Genomic DNA, 18,800 nt, shown 5'->3' on the forward strand with positions numbered 1-18,800 from the left:
ATGGAGCGGGTGAGCGAGGCCGCCGCCTGCGGCCCCTCGTCGGGCTGCTACACGTACCAGGTGAGCCGGCACAGCGCCGACATGCTGCACAGCCTCAACCAGCAGCGCAAGAACGGCGGCCGCTTCTGCGACGTGCTCCTGCGCGTGGGCGACGAGAGCTTCCCGGCGCACCGGGCGGTGCTGGCCGCTTGCAGCGAGTACTTCGAGTCGGTGTTCAGCGCGCAGCTGGGCGACGGGGCAGGTGGCGGCGGTGCGGAGGGGGGTGCGACGGAGGCGGCCGGCGGGGCTGCGGCAGCCGGCGGGGCTCCCGGGGGCGGGCGGGAGCTGGAGATGCACACCATCAGCTCCAAGGTGTTCGGAGACATCCTGGACTTCGCCTACACGTCGCGCATCGTCGTGCGGCTGGAGAGCTTCCCGGAGCTCATGACGGCCGCCAAGTTCCTGTTGATGCGCTCAGTGATTGACATCTGCCAGGAGGTCATCAAGCAGTCCAATGTGCAGATCCTGGTGCCCCCTGCACGCCCCGACATTATGCTTTTCCGTCCAGGGGCTGCGGACCTCGGCTTCCCTCTTGACATGACCAACGGTGCCACTTTGGCACCCAATGGCAACGGCATCGCTGGTATGCCTGAAGATGAGGCCACGCGGGCTGCGCTCACTGCTGCGCAGTCCTCCCTACCTGTCCTGCAGGGTGTGGACCGCCTGCCCATGGTGGCAGGACCTCTGTCCCCACCACTGCTGGCCTCACCCTTCCAGAACGTGGCTGCTAGTGCCCCCACTTTAGGCACCAAGAGGGGCAGAGGGCGACCCCGCAAAGCCAATCTCTTGGACTCCATGATGTTTGGTACCCCAGGGGGCCTGCGAGAGGCTGGTATCCTGCCTTGTGGCCTCTGTGGGAAAGTATTTACGGATGCTAATCGTCTCCGTCAGCATGAGGCTCAACATGGGGTGACAAGCTTGCAGCTGGGTTACATAGACATCCCACCCCCAAGACTGGGTGAAAATGGTGTTCCTGGTCAGGATGACCCTGATGCACCCCGAAAAAGAAGCAGGACGAGGAAACAGGTGGCCTGTGAGATCTGTGGCAAGATTTTTCGGGACGTGTACCACCTGAATCGACACAAGCTGTCACACTCTGGTGAGAAGCCTTACTCTTGTCCGGTGTGTGGCTTACGGTTCAAGCGGAAAGACAGGATGTCCTATCATGTTCGATCTCACGACGGATCTGTGGGAAAGCCCTACATCTGCCAGAGCTGTGGAAAAGGCTTTTCCAGGTAAGAGAGTAGTTATAAGGACCGTAAGACACAAATGGAGACCTAGGAAGTTGTCTTTCCTGTCCCTTGGGAAGCAAAACCAATTTGTACTTAGGGTAGTTGTTCCTGGTTTAAAATGTCTCGAGAAAGGAGACTTCCATCATTTCTTCTGGGACCGCTGTTCTACAGTCTCTTGAAAGGGTTTAAAAGTAATTAAGACATAGAACTGGCAGTCAGCTGGCTTCTGGGTAACATTCCCAGCTTTGTCCTAGGCTCGGTGTATGCGTGTCCTTGGGCAAATCAGTTAGTCTCTCCCTCAAATGACTCTTCTGTGAAATGAGTATTGAAATGATTACCTACCTCACATAAGTGTCTTGAGACTACTGATTTGTAGGTAGTTTGAAGGTGCTGTTGAAGTGCAAAATATTAATACATCTCAAGATTATTATTTTTCTCGTATCCATTTTAAATTTTCTTTTTCTTAACTTCCCTTCATTTCTCTTAGTTCGTAATGTTTTTTATCACCCAAATGTGAAGGAAGAGGTGAGATTTCAAAGGCTGCAGCATCAAGTATCTTTTAATACATGATCTTTGTGTCCTTTGGGTTTACATCCTTCTGAAGGGGATCCTGTTTCTGCCCTGCAACATACGTAAGATCTGTGCATTTAATGTTGCTGATTTTTTGTTGTCGCTGTTTGTGGGAGTTAATTTAATAAGTAGTTTGATACACGTAGTCGTGTTAGTGGTATCTTATAGTGCTAGTTAATGAATTTGAAACTCTTTCGCAGGTTTGATGCTCGCTTTGAGTCTAGAAGTAGTGGGGGGAGGGGGATGCCTACACTTTGTGTTACTTTTGTAGCAGCAGCGATTTTCTGCAGCAGTTGATTTGCTCTACCAGGAGGGAAGGGATCAAGATCCGACAACAAATCAAAAGGCTACTAGGGCTAGAATTGTCCCAGCTGTATAAACGTGCTTCTGCTAGCTCTGCTTTTGATAGAGGGACTTTTTGTTACTGGAATAAATTAAGAAAATCTAGACTTTTTTAAAAATCAGCAATAATTAGGGGTGCATCTTAATAAGGATTGCAAATTTAGCGATGGGAAGTTATAAAGTAAAAATTTGATCTGAAGCTAGATGCAAAAGTATGTTTCTTACAGTGCTACCTGGAATCATCTGCAAATTTTCATTGCTTTTATTCCCACGTGAGGATTTCTGCTGTTGCTGTCTGAAAGCTTTTTGTCAACAAGGGAAAGTGAAAGATACATGTTGAGTTCTCGTTTTTCCCAGTAAGTTAATGTGAACAGACAGGAATGCTGTGAAGAAAATAACCACCACAGATGTCTGCACATCGTTGTAAAATCAAAGTATGAATGAAACGTAGAGACTCTTTCTTTAAGTTTCAGTATCCAGTCGTAGGAGCAGCCAGAGGAAGTTGGAAGCACCACGTCTAATTTTAGTATCCTTTCGTTCATCCAGCAGCGCAGCACGTGAGGTTGCTAGGCTTGAGGTACCTAGAAGGACCCCAACCAGTCTTTCCGGTTACTCTGCTCCAGCCCCCTTGCTGGAGCATCAGGTTTAACAGCCTGACTGCAAACTTCAGTCTATTTTCTGTGTGTGAATTCCATCCCGCGCCCTCTCATTGGCGCAGCTGGAAAGTTGGGGGAGGAGAGGGTGGAGAACTTGTTTCCAAGCAGTTTTGGCCTCATACAATGAAAAGCTTTATTCCCAATAGGAGAAACTCCCGCCAGGAAAATCTGCAGCTATTCAGTTCTCTCTTCTTCAAAGTAGGCTTTACTGATTGTGAAGAATGGTCAAACTTTTTTTTTTTTTTTTTAAGTAATAATTTGCTCTTCCATTGCACCTTCTAGTTGGGACTTTCAGAGCACTTTATTTGTATGAATGCAGTCTCCCCACCAAGCTGTGAGTTAGGGCAGTGTTTTTTTGGTCTTGCCCATGAAAAATGTGTCACAGCAGCAGAGTTTAGAGTCGGTCTTTTTGCACAGAGGTGCCTAAAGTTGGCTTTTTACATCCGGGTTTGGGACATGAACCAAAAGGTTTTCAAATTCAGCAACTATAAATCAAAGTGCCCTGATTGTCAAGATCTAAATAGGATTTTGGAAGGGGGCATGCAGGCTTGAAAATTGTAGCTTGTATTTCCTGTTTTCTCTGATCATTCAGTCATAATTTCTTCCTGAGAAAATGCTGCCTTTCTAGCAAGTTGCAGAGGGTATTTATCAAGGTAGAGTCCCAGTTGTTGGTGATCTGGCTCTTGGAAAGTTAAATATCATTACATTTGTAATAGAGCCACCACTGGGATCTTACCTTTGCTTTGGCTTGGTTTATTTTGGTTTTGTTTTTGGTTCTTTTTTTTTCTGTTAAAATGGTAAGTTTCTTTTTAGTATTTTTTTAAGTGTGCTTATGTGTATTTTCTTTTAAGGCCAGACCACTTGAATGGACACATCAAACAGGTGCATACCTCAGAGAGACCTCACAAGTGTCAGGTAGGAGATGGAGGGGGTTAGACTGATCTATGGGTAATCTTTGCCATTGCATTGATGTGCACAGACAATTATGAAGTATCAGTAAAAATCCCTTGTATGTGAATTGGGATAAATATTTGTAAGTAACAACTTTCAAGAGTGACAGCTGCTTTACATCCCCCTGGTACCCCAGCCCCTTGTGTCATCTACAGCTCTGGTCATCCTGCCTCCCTCCCCTTCTACCAGATGTTCATCCCTGTTCTACCCCAGTCTCACCCTGGATCTCTTACCCAGTCACCTTGTCCCTGGGCTTAGAGTCAACGTCACAGATGATTTCTTCCACCACCCCCCCTTTTTTTTTTTTTAATTGTGATTGGTGTCAACTGGAGGCTCCAATGCAAACATAACTTTTTTAGAATTATTTCAAATAAAATTGGTAAATTATCAGAACTTGCTAAGACATTTTTTTAAATTTTATATTTTTTAAAAATCACATAGCCTTCAGAACATTGCACTGAGCAAAATTGGAAGCTTTTTTTTTTAAATCCCAGGGAGAAAACAGATAAAGCATCACAGTGTCCTTTGCAATACAGTGTCATGATGTCGTATATAGTTTTTTACAGCTAGTAGATGATTCATTAGGGCTTGAAAGATCAAATTAAGGAAGATAATTTGTTATTTGTTTGTGGAGAGATTTAAAAGGTGCCTGGAATTTTTAAGTAAAACCAAAGTTGAGAGCTAGCTTCCACTATCACCCACTGCCGTCACAGAGTTGTTGGGCAAACTTCTCAAACATTTGTTGGGCTAACAGTCTCTATGTTTGGTCTCTGAAGAAGGTTTTAGAATATTGTTTATTTAAAGATAATTATAATTTTCTTTGAAGACGTTGAAGTTAGAGGATTTTTTCTTCTAACATTTTTAACCACATCATGCACCCAGTCAGTCCTACGTGACTGCTGCTTCCTGGTCTATGTTTTTTTTCCCCATCTCTTCACACACCTCTCCTATGTCTCCTCCAAATTGTGAGAGTTTTGAAATATTTCACAACTTCAAAAATCCAGTGAACAGTTATTCAGACATACAGAGCCATCTAAGGGTTTCTGTTGACCTCCATGTGATCTGTGGAAGCCCAGTACCTTTGAAAGACAAGCCATGGAGGCTTCACATTGATTTAACTGCATAACCTATATAAAGCCTTAGAATGGTTTATACTTACTAATATGACTATGGGGTTACAGATTTATAGAAATTGGAAAATTCCACTGATAAAAAAAGACTCTCAATTTGGGGATACGAAGGGGTCTGGGTGAATGAACTGAAAGTAATTACCTATTTTTCCCATAAGCATGTATTTGTGTGCAAGCACAACGTAAGCAGGAACTAACTCATGAGTCCTTTGCCAGTTTGTCAAGGTTACTGAATGAGCACAGTTTATGAATAATGTTGATAGACATGAATTGTCATTTGCCAACTGAGACTGATAAATTTTTAAATAGTTTTCTGATTAAAAATGGTAAATATAAACTGTATGGGAGAATCAGAGGATACACTAAGAGCAAGAAAGTGAAGAAATATGGAAGCGGAGATTGTATGGCCAAGCTCATATCCATCTCCTTGCACTCCTGTGTTTTGTGATAGCAGTTTCTAAGAGCAGTCTTTTTCATTGTCTGTTGTTTAAAGTGCCAGAATACTGCATGCACTCTTCACTTCAGTTGAAAGGTGTAGGCTATGGGTTACAAGCATCAGGAGAGAGTTGCGGTCATTCAGGGTTGGCCTCTTGATTTTTGTCTGCTTAACCCTGCAACTGTTAAATTTTGATGAACCTTAAGATGTAGAAAATTTATTAAAAGAACTGTTGTGTGTCTTTGCAAAAAATACTTCATAATATCCTGCCAGATTTAGAGAGTCTTCTTAAATATAAACATACCTAACATACATGGTACAAACCATGGAAGGGATGCTGTCACACTGAGAATTTGTTTCAAATCTGAAAGCTCATACAAAAAATTTATAAAGTTCTCATAACCCATTAATGCTTCTGTTCCATGATGTGTATCTAAGCACAGAATCTGGCCACTAAGAAGGAAAAATAGCTTAATAATGGCATGTTGTTTTCCCATTTTCCACTCTCTATTTCCATTGGTTTTGTTTGGCAAATTAGCTCCCCATGAGAGCATCCTGAACAGCACCAAGCATGCTTTTTGAATCTGTTGAGTTCCTATTGAAAATTCCTGTTATTGTCACGCTTTGTTTATGTTTACTGCAAAAGAGAAATACTCTGTCAGTAAACAGAAAAGCTTTCCAGAGCCCTCTCCTGTAATGGCACTCTTGGAAGCAGTACTCTGATTTATACAAGACTCACTGGCCGTTTACCTGAGCCCTCATGTCTCTTAGCACATCAGGGGGTATCTGATGTTCTGTTGCTATTGCAATTATGGCCTGAAACAAAAGTGTGAAGGTGTCAACCCCACATCAGAATAAATACAAAGAAACTGTGAGAAGCAGGACAATTGTAAGATGAACATAACTGCAACAGCTATAGTTTTCAGTGCTCAGCATATAATCCTGCATTCAGGCCCCTGAAATAATGGCTGTGCTTCACAGATCTTTGAAAAACTGTCCTAAATTCCAGCACCTGTAGCCAGACAGAGACCTGATTCCAGTTTTTTCATTACTTTTAAAGAAAGTCAGATTAGGGGAGGCCTCCACAGACTCAAAGCAGCTGAGAAGTCAGATCCAAGGAGTTCTTCTGGTGTCCAGACAAGACACCAAATGGTGCTTTGGATATTTTTCCCTGGATTGTTGCACTCATGATTTTTTTTTAAATTATTTTATTTATTTCTCAATTTTTTTAAAATCTTGACAGTTGAGTTCTGGATATAGGAGAATGGGGTAAGTCAGTTTTCTGGCCATAATGGGATAGCTTAGTTTGCTAACTTGTTATGGGAAGGAGTGAAGCTGGGTTGTTGGCTTTGGTGTGAGAATGGTAGGGAAGTTAGGCTGCAGTTTGGGAGGAAATGGTGATCTGAAAATCTGTGGACACAAAAGAATGATGGCAGAAAACAAAAGTTTGCTCCTTCTTAGAGACAAGAGACAGGTTGTTCTTCTGGCAATTAAATAAAAAAGACAAAAATGCAGGTTAAATTAAAGCACATCTTTTGACAAAGAAAAAGATCTATTTATTTAAGTAAACCTAAAATTGGCGTCCCAAATCCAGTGCTTTTCCCATTGATTTCAATGCAGAATGAGTTTCTTCCTGTCCTAATTTCTCTTACTTCCTGCCTATTAGCAGGAAAATGGCAGCCACCATGGAATAAGCTCAGAGACATCCACATCCATAGAAAAGTTGAAACTTCAAGAGGTATTTCTTAAACAATGTTTTTTAAACTTTATATATATTCTTTTTGATCTATTTATATACCTGTGCAATGTTTAATAGGAAAGCACTGGAGTTTTCTTCTATGATTAACAATTAATGATAAATACTTAGCACTCATTTAGCACTTTACATCTTTTGTAAAATAAAACTTTTTTTTTCTCTATACCTTTTATAAATATTAACTATTTGAATATTAACTTTGGGTTTTTCTTTAAACCTAGTCCTGTCTCCCATTGTTATGATTCAGCTAAACTGGTTCTTGCTTTCTCCACTGGACTTAATTTTTTTTAATTTTTTATTTTTAAGCTTCTTTGCAGATAATGTTTACTATATAGCTTATCCAAAGGTGAACTTTGCACAACTCAGCAGCGAGAGTGAAAAATCAAACACAGAAATGATGATATTGCCTTTCCCTAAGCTTTCGTCTTGCTGAGTTCAGTATGGGACAGCTGCAGTTTTACTTCTGGCACCCCTGTATTTATGTGGTTTCTCTCTGGTCTGCTTCATCAACTAATGCACCCCCAATGCCTTTGTACAGGCGCTTGCTGAGGCTCAGTGTTTTTAGACTTACCAATGATGGATCTCTTGGCTGTCATCTTTCATTGTTTAGTTGTGTATCCAACAGATTGGTTAGTATCAGTGCTAGAATCCTGCCTAAAAAGGAGTCTTTACGTCCAAGAACATTTTAGTAAGTGAAAGGTGCACCTGTTTTGCTCAGCGCTGTGTACTGAGATTTCCAATTAAGAGGAATCTTTCACGTTCAAGGATTTGCCTCTTCACTGCTTGTACTTTATGACTGTCTGGTGAGTTTAGTTAAACTGTGTATAACTCAGAAATCCAGATAATTTTACCTTTGCCTCTTTAAGTTTTTTTAAGTTCATTAAGTCCTGATTCTCTGAGGTGCCAAGTCTTGTGCTCGCTACGGGGCAGCCTCAGCTCTATGGGAGTTTACCATGTTAAGCATCTCATAGGACTGAATATGTGTAAAGGCAGTTGAAATTGATAGGTGCTTTTTAGCTGCCTTCAATGTTTTTTGGATTAAGCTCTTGATTAACTACATTATATAAAATTATATGGGTTATCTGCTTCTTTAATTTACTTGAATTTATAATTTTGTAATTTTACTAGGATTGCTATATTAACAAGTCTACCTCTGAAACAGTTGTTTATTTACACACTGGTACTTGAAAAGACAGAATATATCCAGTTGCCAAGTCACTTAATAGACTTAAATTATCTTTTAGTGGGTTCTGGTTTTACATCTTAAAACTGCATTCTTTTTATGTAAAGGTGGTTTAAACAAAACACTGCACTCCTGAATGTCACTGTTGCCTGCTGGTCATTGTAGTGTATGTTTTCATTTGTTTTTCCTCTTGCACTTGTGAGCAATGGTTTCAGACTGTATCTTTAATAACATGTATAGTGTGTTGCTGGTGATTTATTTTTCTTCACGTTAGAGGTGGAGCAAGTCTTTCAGAACTGGCAGGCTCTTGCAGTAGGCTGTATGCAAGGTATACCTGCCAATTGCTATGATTTTATAAATGGGCAGGAGACTTCACTCATCATATGCATTAGGTCTGGGAAATGGGCTGGTAGAATCAATATTATGCCAAATCAAGCTTGTTTCACAGTAGAAAGTGGAATGTGATACCTTGATCAGGGGTAAGTTCTAAACAGGTAACAGTGTCATGCAATTATTCTGATACCTGCTCAGTTCTGAGGCTTCACTTCTACAATTTGTCTGCACTGCTGTTGTGGATACCAGGATTGGCTCTTTTACTGTCTTTGTTATGTTCTCATCCTAGCCAGTTCTCTGATGCTTTGTTTGTATGTCTTCATACTCCAAAGGGATTCTGTGTACTGAAGTTAGATTGATCAGATCACTGAGTAAAATTGAGGAAGATAACAGAGGGGATATTTTGAGTGGCCTAGAGTGAGTGTAATATCTCAGTGAAATGGCAGAACTTACTGTAAATGGAATTAAGTGGTTTGTGCTATTTCTTTTATTAAATATTGCTAGGAGTTCAGTATCTTCATCTTCAGAGAGGAACTAAGGCTTTACAACTCCATCTTGGTTTATGTTTTGCTGTCTGTAGTATGTTGGGGCTGTTTTCTTGCTCTCTTAATTCTTCTGAGTAGCAACATCACACCTTGTGCAGTATGTTGGTGAGCAGAATTTCTTTTATTTGTGGGAAAACGGCTGGTGCATCATGTCATTCGTGTGTTTGCACAGGGTGTAAGGTATTTACTCTAAAGAATACTAAATATATTCAGCAATGTGAGTGCTTGTAGCAGAGTTGATGAGTCACATGGTTCTCATTATACCTGCAGACTTGTAATGCTTCCTTTGCCACTCGTGACCGGCTGCGCTCACACCTAGCATGTCATGAAGACAAAGTTCCCTGCCAGGTGTGTGGGAAGTACTTGAGAGCAGCTTATATGGCAGATCATTTGAAGAAGCATAGTGAAGGACCAAGCAACTTCTGCACTATCTGTAACCGAGGTAATGAAGAAACTATTTCTTTGTTTCAGTGGGATGGGACAACACTTGAGGGAAGCTACAAGGCTTCGTGACTCTGTCTGCAACAGGAGGAGCTTATACTATATATGTGTCCATATTCTTTGGTTTTCTTAATGAATACTTAACCTTGAAACTGATGGAGCTATAGGTCTGGCCTTTTTACATTCCTGATAGTTCCTGAAGAAACCCATTAGTCTGAAGCTAATTGTTTCTAGACATTTGTAAGATTTTTCTTTGCTAAATATCCATATCCCTATAAAATAACCATGATATGTTGCCTTGCTTCTATTCACCATACACTTTTTTTCTATATCTAGTTAGCCTTGAGTCCTTGCATTCATTTTGAAAGAAGAATCTTTGAAGTACACACCAAGTTGAAAATGATATGCTATACATTAAAAAAAGCCCAAAACTTACATATGTTATCGGTTTTGCTTAACCTCCTGGTGCAGCAGTAGAGTCAAGCTGCTTTTCCCTCTTAACTCAAGAAATTGTTTTGTAACAATGTACATCTCTCAAATTTTGCAAAGAGCAGTAGAAATGTGCTTTTCCTTTATTTGTACATACAGGTTTTCATAGAATCATAGAATATCTTTAGTTGGAATGGGCCCATAAAGATCTTTGAGTCCACCTCCTTGCTGCTTGCAGGGCTACTTAAAGATAAACCAAAGGACTAAGAGATTTAGAAGCTTTTACTGCCTGTGATACTCTTCAGTTGGAGAGAGTTGTATGTCTAGGCTTTGTGGGATGTAAGGCAAGCTGGGAAAAGAATTTTTACTTACTGGTGTCTTTATTCTGAATGATTAATACACAACTTCAAAAATATATTGTAGGCTTACACAGGTGTGCATGCCTAGTACGTGTAGAAAGAGCTTGCTGCTTTGTTTTGAGATCTTGTTTTTTCTGATGAGTCAGGTTTTCATTATGTGTGTTCCCTTTTGTAATTTGAGAGAAGTGAAATCTTCTGTATTTAATGTGAGGATTGTACAGGGAGCTCTTGGATAACTCTGAGTCAGTGAGCACTGAGAGACATTGCATTGCAAAGGAGGTACTTCCAGTGGCTGAACCATCTGATAGTTTCTGAAATGATGTTAAAAGTTTGAGTGGAAAAGGCATCTGGATTGACAGTCTTCAGATTCTGAATCTCTATATGGTAGATGATACAAAAAGCCTGGCCTCCTTTTCACCTGAAGGCCTGTCTTCTGAAGAGGTGCTTAAACTTGTCCTCATTCTTTCTGTGGTAAAATGGAAGATGCTATCTGAGATCCAGGTGCTGTCCTGCTCTCTCGCAGTTGAACATGTTGTCAGACAGAAAATCATACGGGTTGGGAGCAATTGTCTCCTTTCCAAGATTTGGAAGCTTGAGTTTCAACTTAACTACCACTGGATGTCACTGCAGCTCTTTTGAAATTCAGCCAGCAAGACAAAGGCAGGTCCGGCATTCAAACAATGAAACGACTAAATGGTTTATTCACATTTTACAGGTTTAAATGTACAGTGGAAATTTAAATAAAATACAGACTTCGCTGTAGAAGGGTAGGGAACCTGTTGTGCAGCAAACTAGAAGCAACTCTTTTCTTCTCACAGCTTGTGTATTTCATGTGCTGTCAGAATTGAGTTTGCTGTGAATTTCAGTTTACATCAGCACTTAGAAAACATAATTGATCTGCTGAATTTTTGTTAAATACCTACCCAATGTTAAAATTCATAGGAGAGGGAAATTGCAGGCTGGATAGGTCTAACAACTATGTTATGAACTCATTGTTATATGCTGTGAATTCTGCTTATAGATTTATGATACATGACAGCAGAATCTTTAATCCATCGTGTTCTAGAATCAAATTATAATGTTAATTGTTTTAAACAGATCCATCTTAAATTATAGAGTCTGGCAAGATGAAGTATAATGGAAAATTTCTGGATTAGGAGCACCTATTTGATGGACATTGGTGCAGGCAGAAGCAACACACCATCCCCCAGCTGCAGTTGTGCCGTGGCTGTGGTGCCTGTGCAGTGGGATTTTGTTTTATTCTTCCCTCAGCTAATGTGCTGGTGTATTGTTTAATTGGAACTTAGCAAGTTCTGGGTAGAGTAATTGTCAGGCTCTGGATATAGTAATTGTTGAGAAAGAGTGCTCAGGCTGCTTGTAGAGAGAATTTTGGATGTTGGTTGGCCAAACAAAAACAAAGGAAAACAAAAAAAAAGTGGATGAAAAGGCGACTCTTACACATCTGAACATACCCTGGTGTTAGCAGCGGGGCTTGGAATCCCTCAGGGCTGGTCTCATGTTCTTTTAAAGGTTTCATGGATTTAGGAGGTGGAGAACTCAATACCGACTGAAAGCTGTAGCCACTGGTTTGCCACATCGTGCTGATTTCATTTATTTATTTAGTTTACAAAACAACAGTATGATGTCCAAAAATCACCATCTGTGATTACATGGGGTTTTTTCCAGGTTATTTTCTTACTTAGGGTCTTTAAGCTTAGAATAATTACAGAAGCAATTAAATCTTCTTAAATCAGGGAAGCTATAAAATATTTTTTCCTGGGATTTTCTGTTTGTTGGTGTTTTGTGGGGTTTTTTTGTTTAGTTTTTAAGAATTAATCTGAAATGTGCTTACAAAAACTAATCCTCAGTCCTCACTTTTTTAAAAACAAATTTTCTTTAATCAGTTTAAATAAAAAAGACCAGCTCCTCCTTCATTACACAATCTGTTACCATCCTTAGGAACTTCACTTGTTTGTGTGGGCTTTTTCAAAGCATTTAAGAGATTAATGACTTTGGGAAGTCTAGAACTGGTACTTCGTAATAACGTGCAACTCAGAAGATTCATTTTCTGTTTCAGACACATACATGACTTGTTTGTTTCATAGAAATCAAATTAGTTAGAAGAATAAATATTCCAATTACAAGTTAGATGGATTTTTTTTAAAGTAAGATGAATTCTTCTGTGTTTCATGGTGATACAGAGTTGATTAAAAGCAAGACAGATTCTCCGGATGTTCCAAATCAACTCAAATTAGAATTTTTTTAAAAAGGAGCATCCTGCAATTATTTCTGTTGTCTGTCTCCTTATAGATGTTATCTAAGAGATCAAGGGATAGGTCCCATTTATATAAAGCAAATAATTTCCTTTCTATGCATGTTTTTAATGTTGGTTCCTCTGGTATGAAGAAATAATCTGCTCTGCATAGCTGAGAGGTATATGGGTAAAGCAATAAATACATTCCTTCTTTGAAAAATGTATCCTCTGCATCAGCCTGAGTTGTTTCTTGAAGAGACTTTTACAAGTAAAGGATTATTGTTTATGAATCCCCCATCTTCCTAGCACAGGCATTCATAATTAAGGTCTGATGGGGAATTAAAAAAAAAAAAAGAAGAAAAATGAGGCCAGTGCTAAGTGCTTCAGAAAAAAAATAAGATAAAAGCAAAAAAGTAAAAATCTCACTTTAAACATTTTCCTGTGAAGCATTTGGCATTCTTACTGCTTTGATGGAAGTTGATGACTCACATGTTTGTCTGCCAAGTGCATAAAGGGGAGCTAACACACTTTGCAGGCAGTTTGCATTATCTAAAACATTGTACTCTGCTAATAGAATTGCAGAGTTCACCAAAAAATACTGTATAGCAGAGATTACAACTTCAGATTTTCCTGTGTCACTTCTATAGAAAAACACTGAATGCACGTAGGTAGTGCTTGATTACTGGTTGGCAGTGAGATTTTGATGCATTGCTACATGAAGAGGCTCATCTCAGCATGCATGTGGTATTAGACACATGTATGAAATGAGGGAGGAAACTTGCAGTTGGAAGTACCATTGTTGTATCTGTACATGGGGTCTTTTTCTTTACCAGTCAAACACAGTTTCTTTCCATGTCTACACTGGTATTTGGTATTTGGAAAAATATATTCTCTTGTGGTTCAGTGAGAGATTTAGAACAGCATTTTGGAACTAAGGGTAGGTCTTGGACTGTTTCAGAGGATAATATCCTTGCCTTAGTCCTCCGGATGACTTGGCCTAGGTAATTGTGCTCCAGTATATTTTGAGAGTCGTGTGTTCTTGGTTTCTTTAGTCATGATGTATCTGCTTTTCTATACTTTTATCTTCAACTCAGGTGCCTGCAGTAACTCTCTCTTACATTGTCAGCAACCTGCCCTTTTTCCCCTCCAGCAGGTTGCTGTGGAGTTCTGTCTTGCTCTGCAGGTCCTGTGTATATAATTCTTAATAATCCCTGAATATTCTTTGATCCTGGCTTTGAAGAAGAGTCTGTGTAGAGGGATATTCTGTTGGGTAAGCAACAGGGAATTCTGGTCTAAAGCCACATTCATTATTAAATTCAGCACCTGAATTCAGCTGCTGTCAGAAAATTCACCCCAGAGAGGTATGCCAGTAGTGGTTTTGCATCCTTCCTGAGATACTGTATATCATCAAATGTAAATGAAGTTATATCATTATAAAAATGGCTTTACTGGAGTATATCCATTGATACTTGTTTGTATGAAAGTTCTTGAGAGGGCTTGTGCTGTAAATGCTGTATTGGCTAAAAAAAACCTCTAGGTCTTGGGTTTTCTCTATCCAGAAAGGGAACCTGGAACTCATGTGATGGTGAAACTTGTGTTGTGTTCTCAGTTGTTAAAGGAAAATGTTTCTAACATGAAAGTGCCATAATATTCTGTTGAAAATAGAAAATGAAGATGGTTGTTGATAGGCTTACCTGTGCAGGAAGTCATTGTGCCTTGTATATGGTCCAAAATGTACTAATTGCAAATCTTGCTAAAACTGATTTTAAAAACATTGCAAAATATATGTGGGATAATTTATGGCATTAAAGGAAAAGGCCTTATTTGTGAGACTTCAAAAAAAATCAAAAGAACACGTGCACAAATGTAAAATACCTGTTTTGTTCAGACATCAGTTGTTTGAAATAAGTTTTTAATTTCAGTGTCTTGGGGTTACTGATCAGAGCTAACAGGAACACTGACATTTCATTTTAGTTTTTTTTTTAACTGCAGACACAGTGAGTTTTAGTATGCTTTTACAACTCAGAATGAGCTGAATGGGGGAAATGTTTTTCAGAAACTACTACAGAACAAAGTTGGATACATTAAAAACTCAGTAGTTTTAGCATTCTGCCTTCCAGGAGTCTCTATAAATGATAGAAATGGAACAGGAAAGCACACTAAGTATTGAAGAGGGGTGTTACTAAATGACATTCCTTCAAATCATAACAGCATAAACTAAACTAATTTTAATTACCTTCCACAATATTACCAGATTATTTTTTAATTATTTTAAATTTCATTTTTAATTAAAATAAATAAACTAACACAAAAATGGCGAAGAGGCACAGGTGCCTTTTTGTGTCAAATCTCTTTTGCCTGTTTTTTCTGGAAAGCTTCATGTCATCTACTAGGTTTGCTTACATAAGATTTCTTTCTCAAGAAGGGTGTTCTTTCATCATGACTTCCAAAAAGTAAATGAAGTCTAATGAAAGGTATGCTTTGCCTTTTTTTGCCTGATTATGTTTAGGTATCCTACTTGAGCATGTTGCATGTAACCAGGAATCAAGCTAGTATAACGGCAGCTTTGCAATAGGGAGAAGGAGCAAGAGAAAGATTAAAAGAACAGGGAAGGCAGATGTGTGTCTTTGCTGGTGGCAGGATCTCATCTCCTTTTATCTTGTTTAGGTTTCTCCTCTGCCTCCTACTTAAAGGTCCATGTTAAAACCCACCACGGTGTTCCCCTTCCCCAGGTCTCCAGGCACCAGGAGTCCATCCCGAATGGGGGAGCAGCATTCCACTGCGTCAGGACCTATGGCATCAAAGGCAAGAGACTCGCTGCTCTGCACCTTGCTGCTCTGTGCAGAACTTTGTGTTGTGGGATGCTGGGCTGGGCAGGAGGAAGGGGAGGGAGTAAGTACAGGGAAAATACTGGAGGAAAGCATAGGGAGATGCAGAGAAATTACAGAGCACCGCATAGTGTGGTAGTATCTGTCCTTGGACAGCTGTCTTAAGTCTGGGGGAAGGACATGGATGTGTAAAGGTTGTCGTGGTACATGAAGGTACATGAATTTTTGGCAGCTTCTTTGATTTTGGAGATTGAAAAAGGCACTTTAGTCTATCTTGACCATCTTCTTAGGAGCAGAATTTTGCCTGAGGGGTACAGACCATTGACAGTTCCTTAGTGCCACTACACTTGAATCTCCTCTCAGTCACACAGTGCTTCTGATTTCTGGTGAGGGAAGAGGGAGCTGCAGAATGCAGTTCATAAAGATTCTGGAGCGGTGAAAGCAGTATTCATCCTCAGGGTGATGAGGAGCCATGCATCTGTCTGCAGATGAACTTTTAAATGCTGATGTTGGGGAGGAGAGGTAGAGGGTGATGCTACTACTGTTTCTCTGTCTGTTTGTTTGTTTGTTTGTTTGTTTTAACCTGCATTTAACTTCTGGGGGAAAAAAAGAAAAAAAAAAGATACTTTTATAAGAATAGCTAAAGAGTATTTAACTTCAGATATATAATGCTGTGTGTGTGTAGAATTGCTTGCTTTCTGCTTCTTGGTTTGAGCTGTCAGTATTCCGGGTAAAGCTGAAACATCAGAAGGTTGTTTGAAACTATGGGTGTCCCAAAAAGTTGTGGGTTTTTTCTTGCTCAGAAGAACACAGCAGGCTGGGTTAAACAAAGTCTGTGCCAGTGGCAGGCTACAGTTGTGTAATTTTTTTCAGTTGAAGTCCTGATAGAGTTACTACAGAAGCCCTTTGGTTTCGGGTGGTATGCTGACTTAACAAGAGATTTACTCCAGCTCAGTGGTGTATTGGTTTCATGCATATCCTGTTTGGTTTGTAATGCTGAGTCCAGAGCAAATCTGTCTTTTGGGTTGTGCCAAGTAGTTCTTTGGTCTTTTAGAGTTAATAGTAGATACAGCTTTTCTGTATTCAGAGACTGCTTTAGGGAGTACGGCTGGGTTTCCCACGCTCATTCATATGCGCTGAGCAAAAAGTGTGGACAAACTTTCTTGGCATACTGCCAGAGGAGAATGGGGAACACTCCAAACACACCAATAGCTTTGCCAGGATGTGTATCCAAATGACTTAAAATAGTGTCCCTAACCTCTCTCCTGTTTCACACTACAGCATTTGAAGAGGAAACAATTTTAGATTATGAAGTTCACATCCAACGGCGTTTTCCTTGTTAAAAGGAGTTCCTGGAGACAAAATGAAATTGCACTTCTTAGATTGCAGTAGCTTGCTCTGTTTTGTCGAGTAGTTCTAGGTTTCTTCACATCTTGCTATAGCTTGTTATACTTTATTAGGTTTCTAGGCTCTCCCTCAAAGTATCAGCAATATTTCAGAAGCGTTGGGAGTGACTTGTACAGTTAAAAACTCATCATTAGGTCCATCCTTTTGTAGTGCCTGAGGTATAAATGTCATGAGGCATCTTTGGGATTAAAAAAGTGTTGCATAAACCAGAGACCCATTATCATGACAAATCCATAATAAAAACCTGGGTGTTGGTGTGATACAAACCCAGGGGTTTGTAAAGAGGACTCACGGTCAAGGGCTTTAGAGTATGAGGGATCGTGATGTTAAGTGTGCATCATTCTGTCGTGACAGGCATTAATGAAACCAAGTGGTAATCAGTATCTGTTTGAATGCATGGTAAGTAAGTTTTTTGGGAAATGAGATTCTGAAAATTCCTCTCTTTTCTTTTTCCCATAGAAGGCCAGAAATGTTCACATTCGGACCCGATTGAGAGTTCTGATTCGTACGGAGACCTCTCTGACACCAGTGACCTCAAGACTCCTGAGAAACAGAGCACCAATGGGTCCTTCTCGTGTGACATGGCAGTCAGCAAAAACAAAATGGAGACGGAAGGAGAGAAGAAGTACCCTTGCCCTGAATGTGGCAGCTTTTTCAGATCAAAGTCTTATCTGAACAAACACATACAGAAAGTTCACGTCAGGGCCCTTGGTGGCCCTCTGGGGGACCTCGGTCCTGCTCTAGGATCCCCCTTTTCACCCCAACAGAACATGTCTCTCCTGGAGTCATTTGGGTTTCAGATCGTCCAGTCAGCATTTGCATCATCCCTAGTGGATCCAGAGGTCGACCAGCAACCAATGGGGCCAGAGGGAAAATGAGATCAGTTTGATCTTAACAAAGCAAAGCAGCAGTCTGGCTATAATGATAAGATGCTGTGAATGAAAGAGGAAATAATGAAATTTGGTTCTATAGCTGAGAATTTTTTACTCATTTTAGCTTCCCTCTTTGTCTCATGCCCTACCCCCACCTTTCAACCTTCACTGAAGAGAGGAAGAAATTGCTTCTTAGCTGATAAATTACAGAAGATGGTGACCTTGAATAGGATACATGGCCTGAAACACCAAATGGAGCTTTAAGAGGCTACTGCTGGTGTTCTGTCATGGTCTAGAATACAAAAAGTTGCCAGTACTGATCTGAGAATTAGACAGTCCTAGTGACTGAGGCATCTGGAAGCTACAGCTACAGGGAGCTATCCTTTCGTTCTCTCTCTATTCCCCACCTTCCCTAACCTACCCCAGAAAAACAGTAAGTTTTAAAACAGACCCATTATTGACCCATTATTGAATATAACTTTTAAGTAAAATGCCCCGGTACCTAGCAGGTTACAATGCAGTTGTCCTTTTAAAAACAGAAAAAAATTTAAAGAAGGTGAGAATTTCATCCCCTTCTGCAACTTGTGAGGCTGTGACTGCTACAGCAGGACTGAACTGCTGAGAAAAATCACCATTCAGAACAGGTTGGTTTTATTACTTCTAACCATTAAACTTGCTGTCAGGTTTTTAATTCTCTATTATTGTTATTATTATTTTAGGACCTGTTGTAGTGAATTGCTACTGAAAAGCCAGTTTAAGGCGACACAGAGCACTCTTAAAGCAGCAGTCACATTAGGGTTAGTATTAATTTTTTTTTAGATGTACCATAATTAATAACTTGGCTAGTTGGTTGGTTTAAGTCTATGAAAGAAATAGTTTTATGAAAAAAAAAAAAAAGGAAAAAAAAAAGGAAGGGGAAAATACCATTGAGTCTGGTTGACTGGTGCTCATTTTTCATGTGGGGACCTAGGGTCTAAACACGATCAGCTATCGGGTTAACACTATGTACCACTGACTTGTTTAGTGTGAATAAACCC

The 18,800-nt window shown here is 40.1% G+C and overlaps 1 protein-coding gene across 3 annotated transcripts; it reads left to right on the top strand.

The window, feature by feature from the left end:
* On the top strand, window positions 1-17,769 carry PATZ1 (POZ/BTB and AT hook containing zinc finger 1; the record flags this gene model as incomplete). 3 transcript variants are annotated; one of them, XM_084271850.1, is made up of 6 exons in its annotated part: window positions 1-1,274; window positions 3,691-3,754; window positions 7,023-7,094; window positions 9,444-9,615; window positions 15,324-15,461; window positions 17,351-17,769. In XM_084271850.1, 6 exons carry the CDS (start codon window positions 1-3, stop codon window positions 17,767-17,769), a joined length of 2,139 nt encoding a protein of 712 aa, XP_084127976.1. The 3 variants fall into 3 exon arrangements, with proteins under 3 accessions (XP_084127976.1, XP_084127977.1, XP_084127978.1); XM_084271851.1 differs by lacking the exon at window positions 7,023-7,094; XM_084271852.1 differs by lacking the exons at window positions 7,023-7,094; window positions 15,324-15,461.
* Window positions 17,770-18,800: the final 1,031 nt, after the last annotated feature.

Source organism: Gallinula chloropus (genome assembly GCF_964237585.1).
Source record: "Gallinula chloropus genome assembly, chromosome: 17".
NCBI lineage: Eukaryota > Metazoa > Chordata > Aves > Gruiformes > Rallidae > Gallinula > Gallinula chloropus.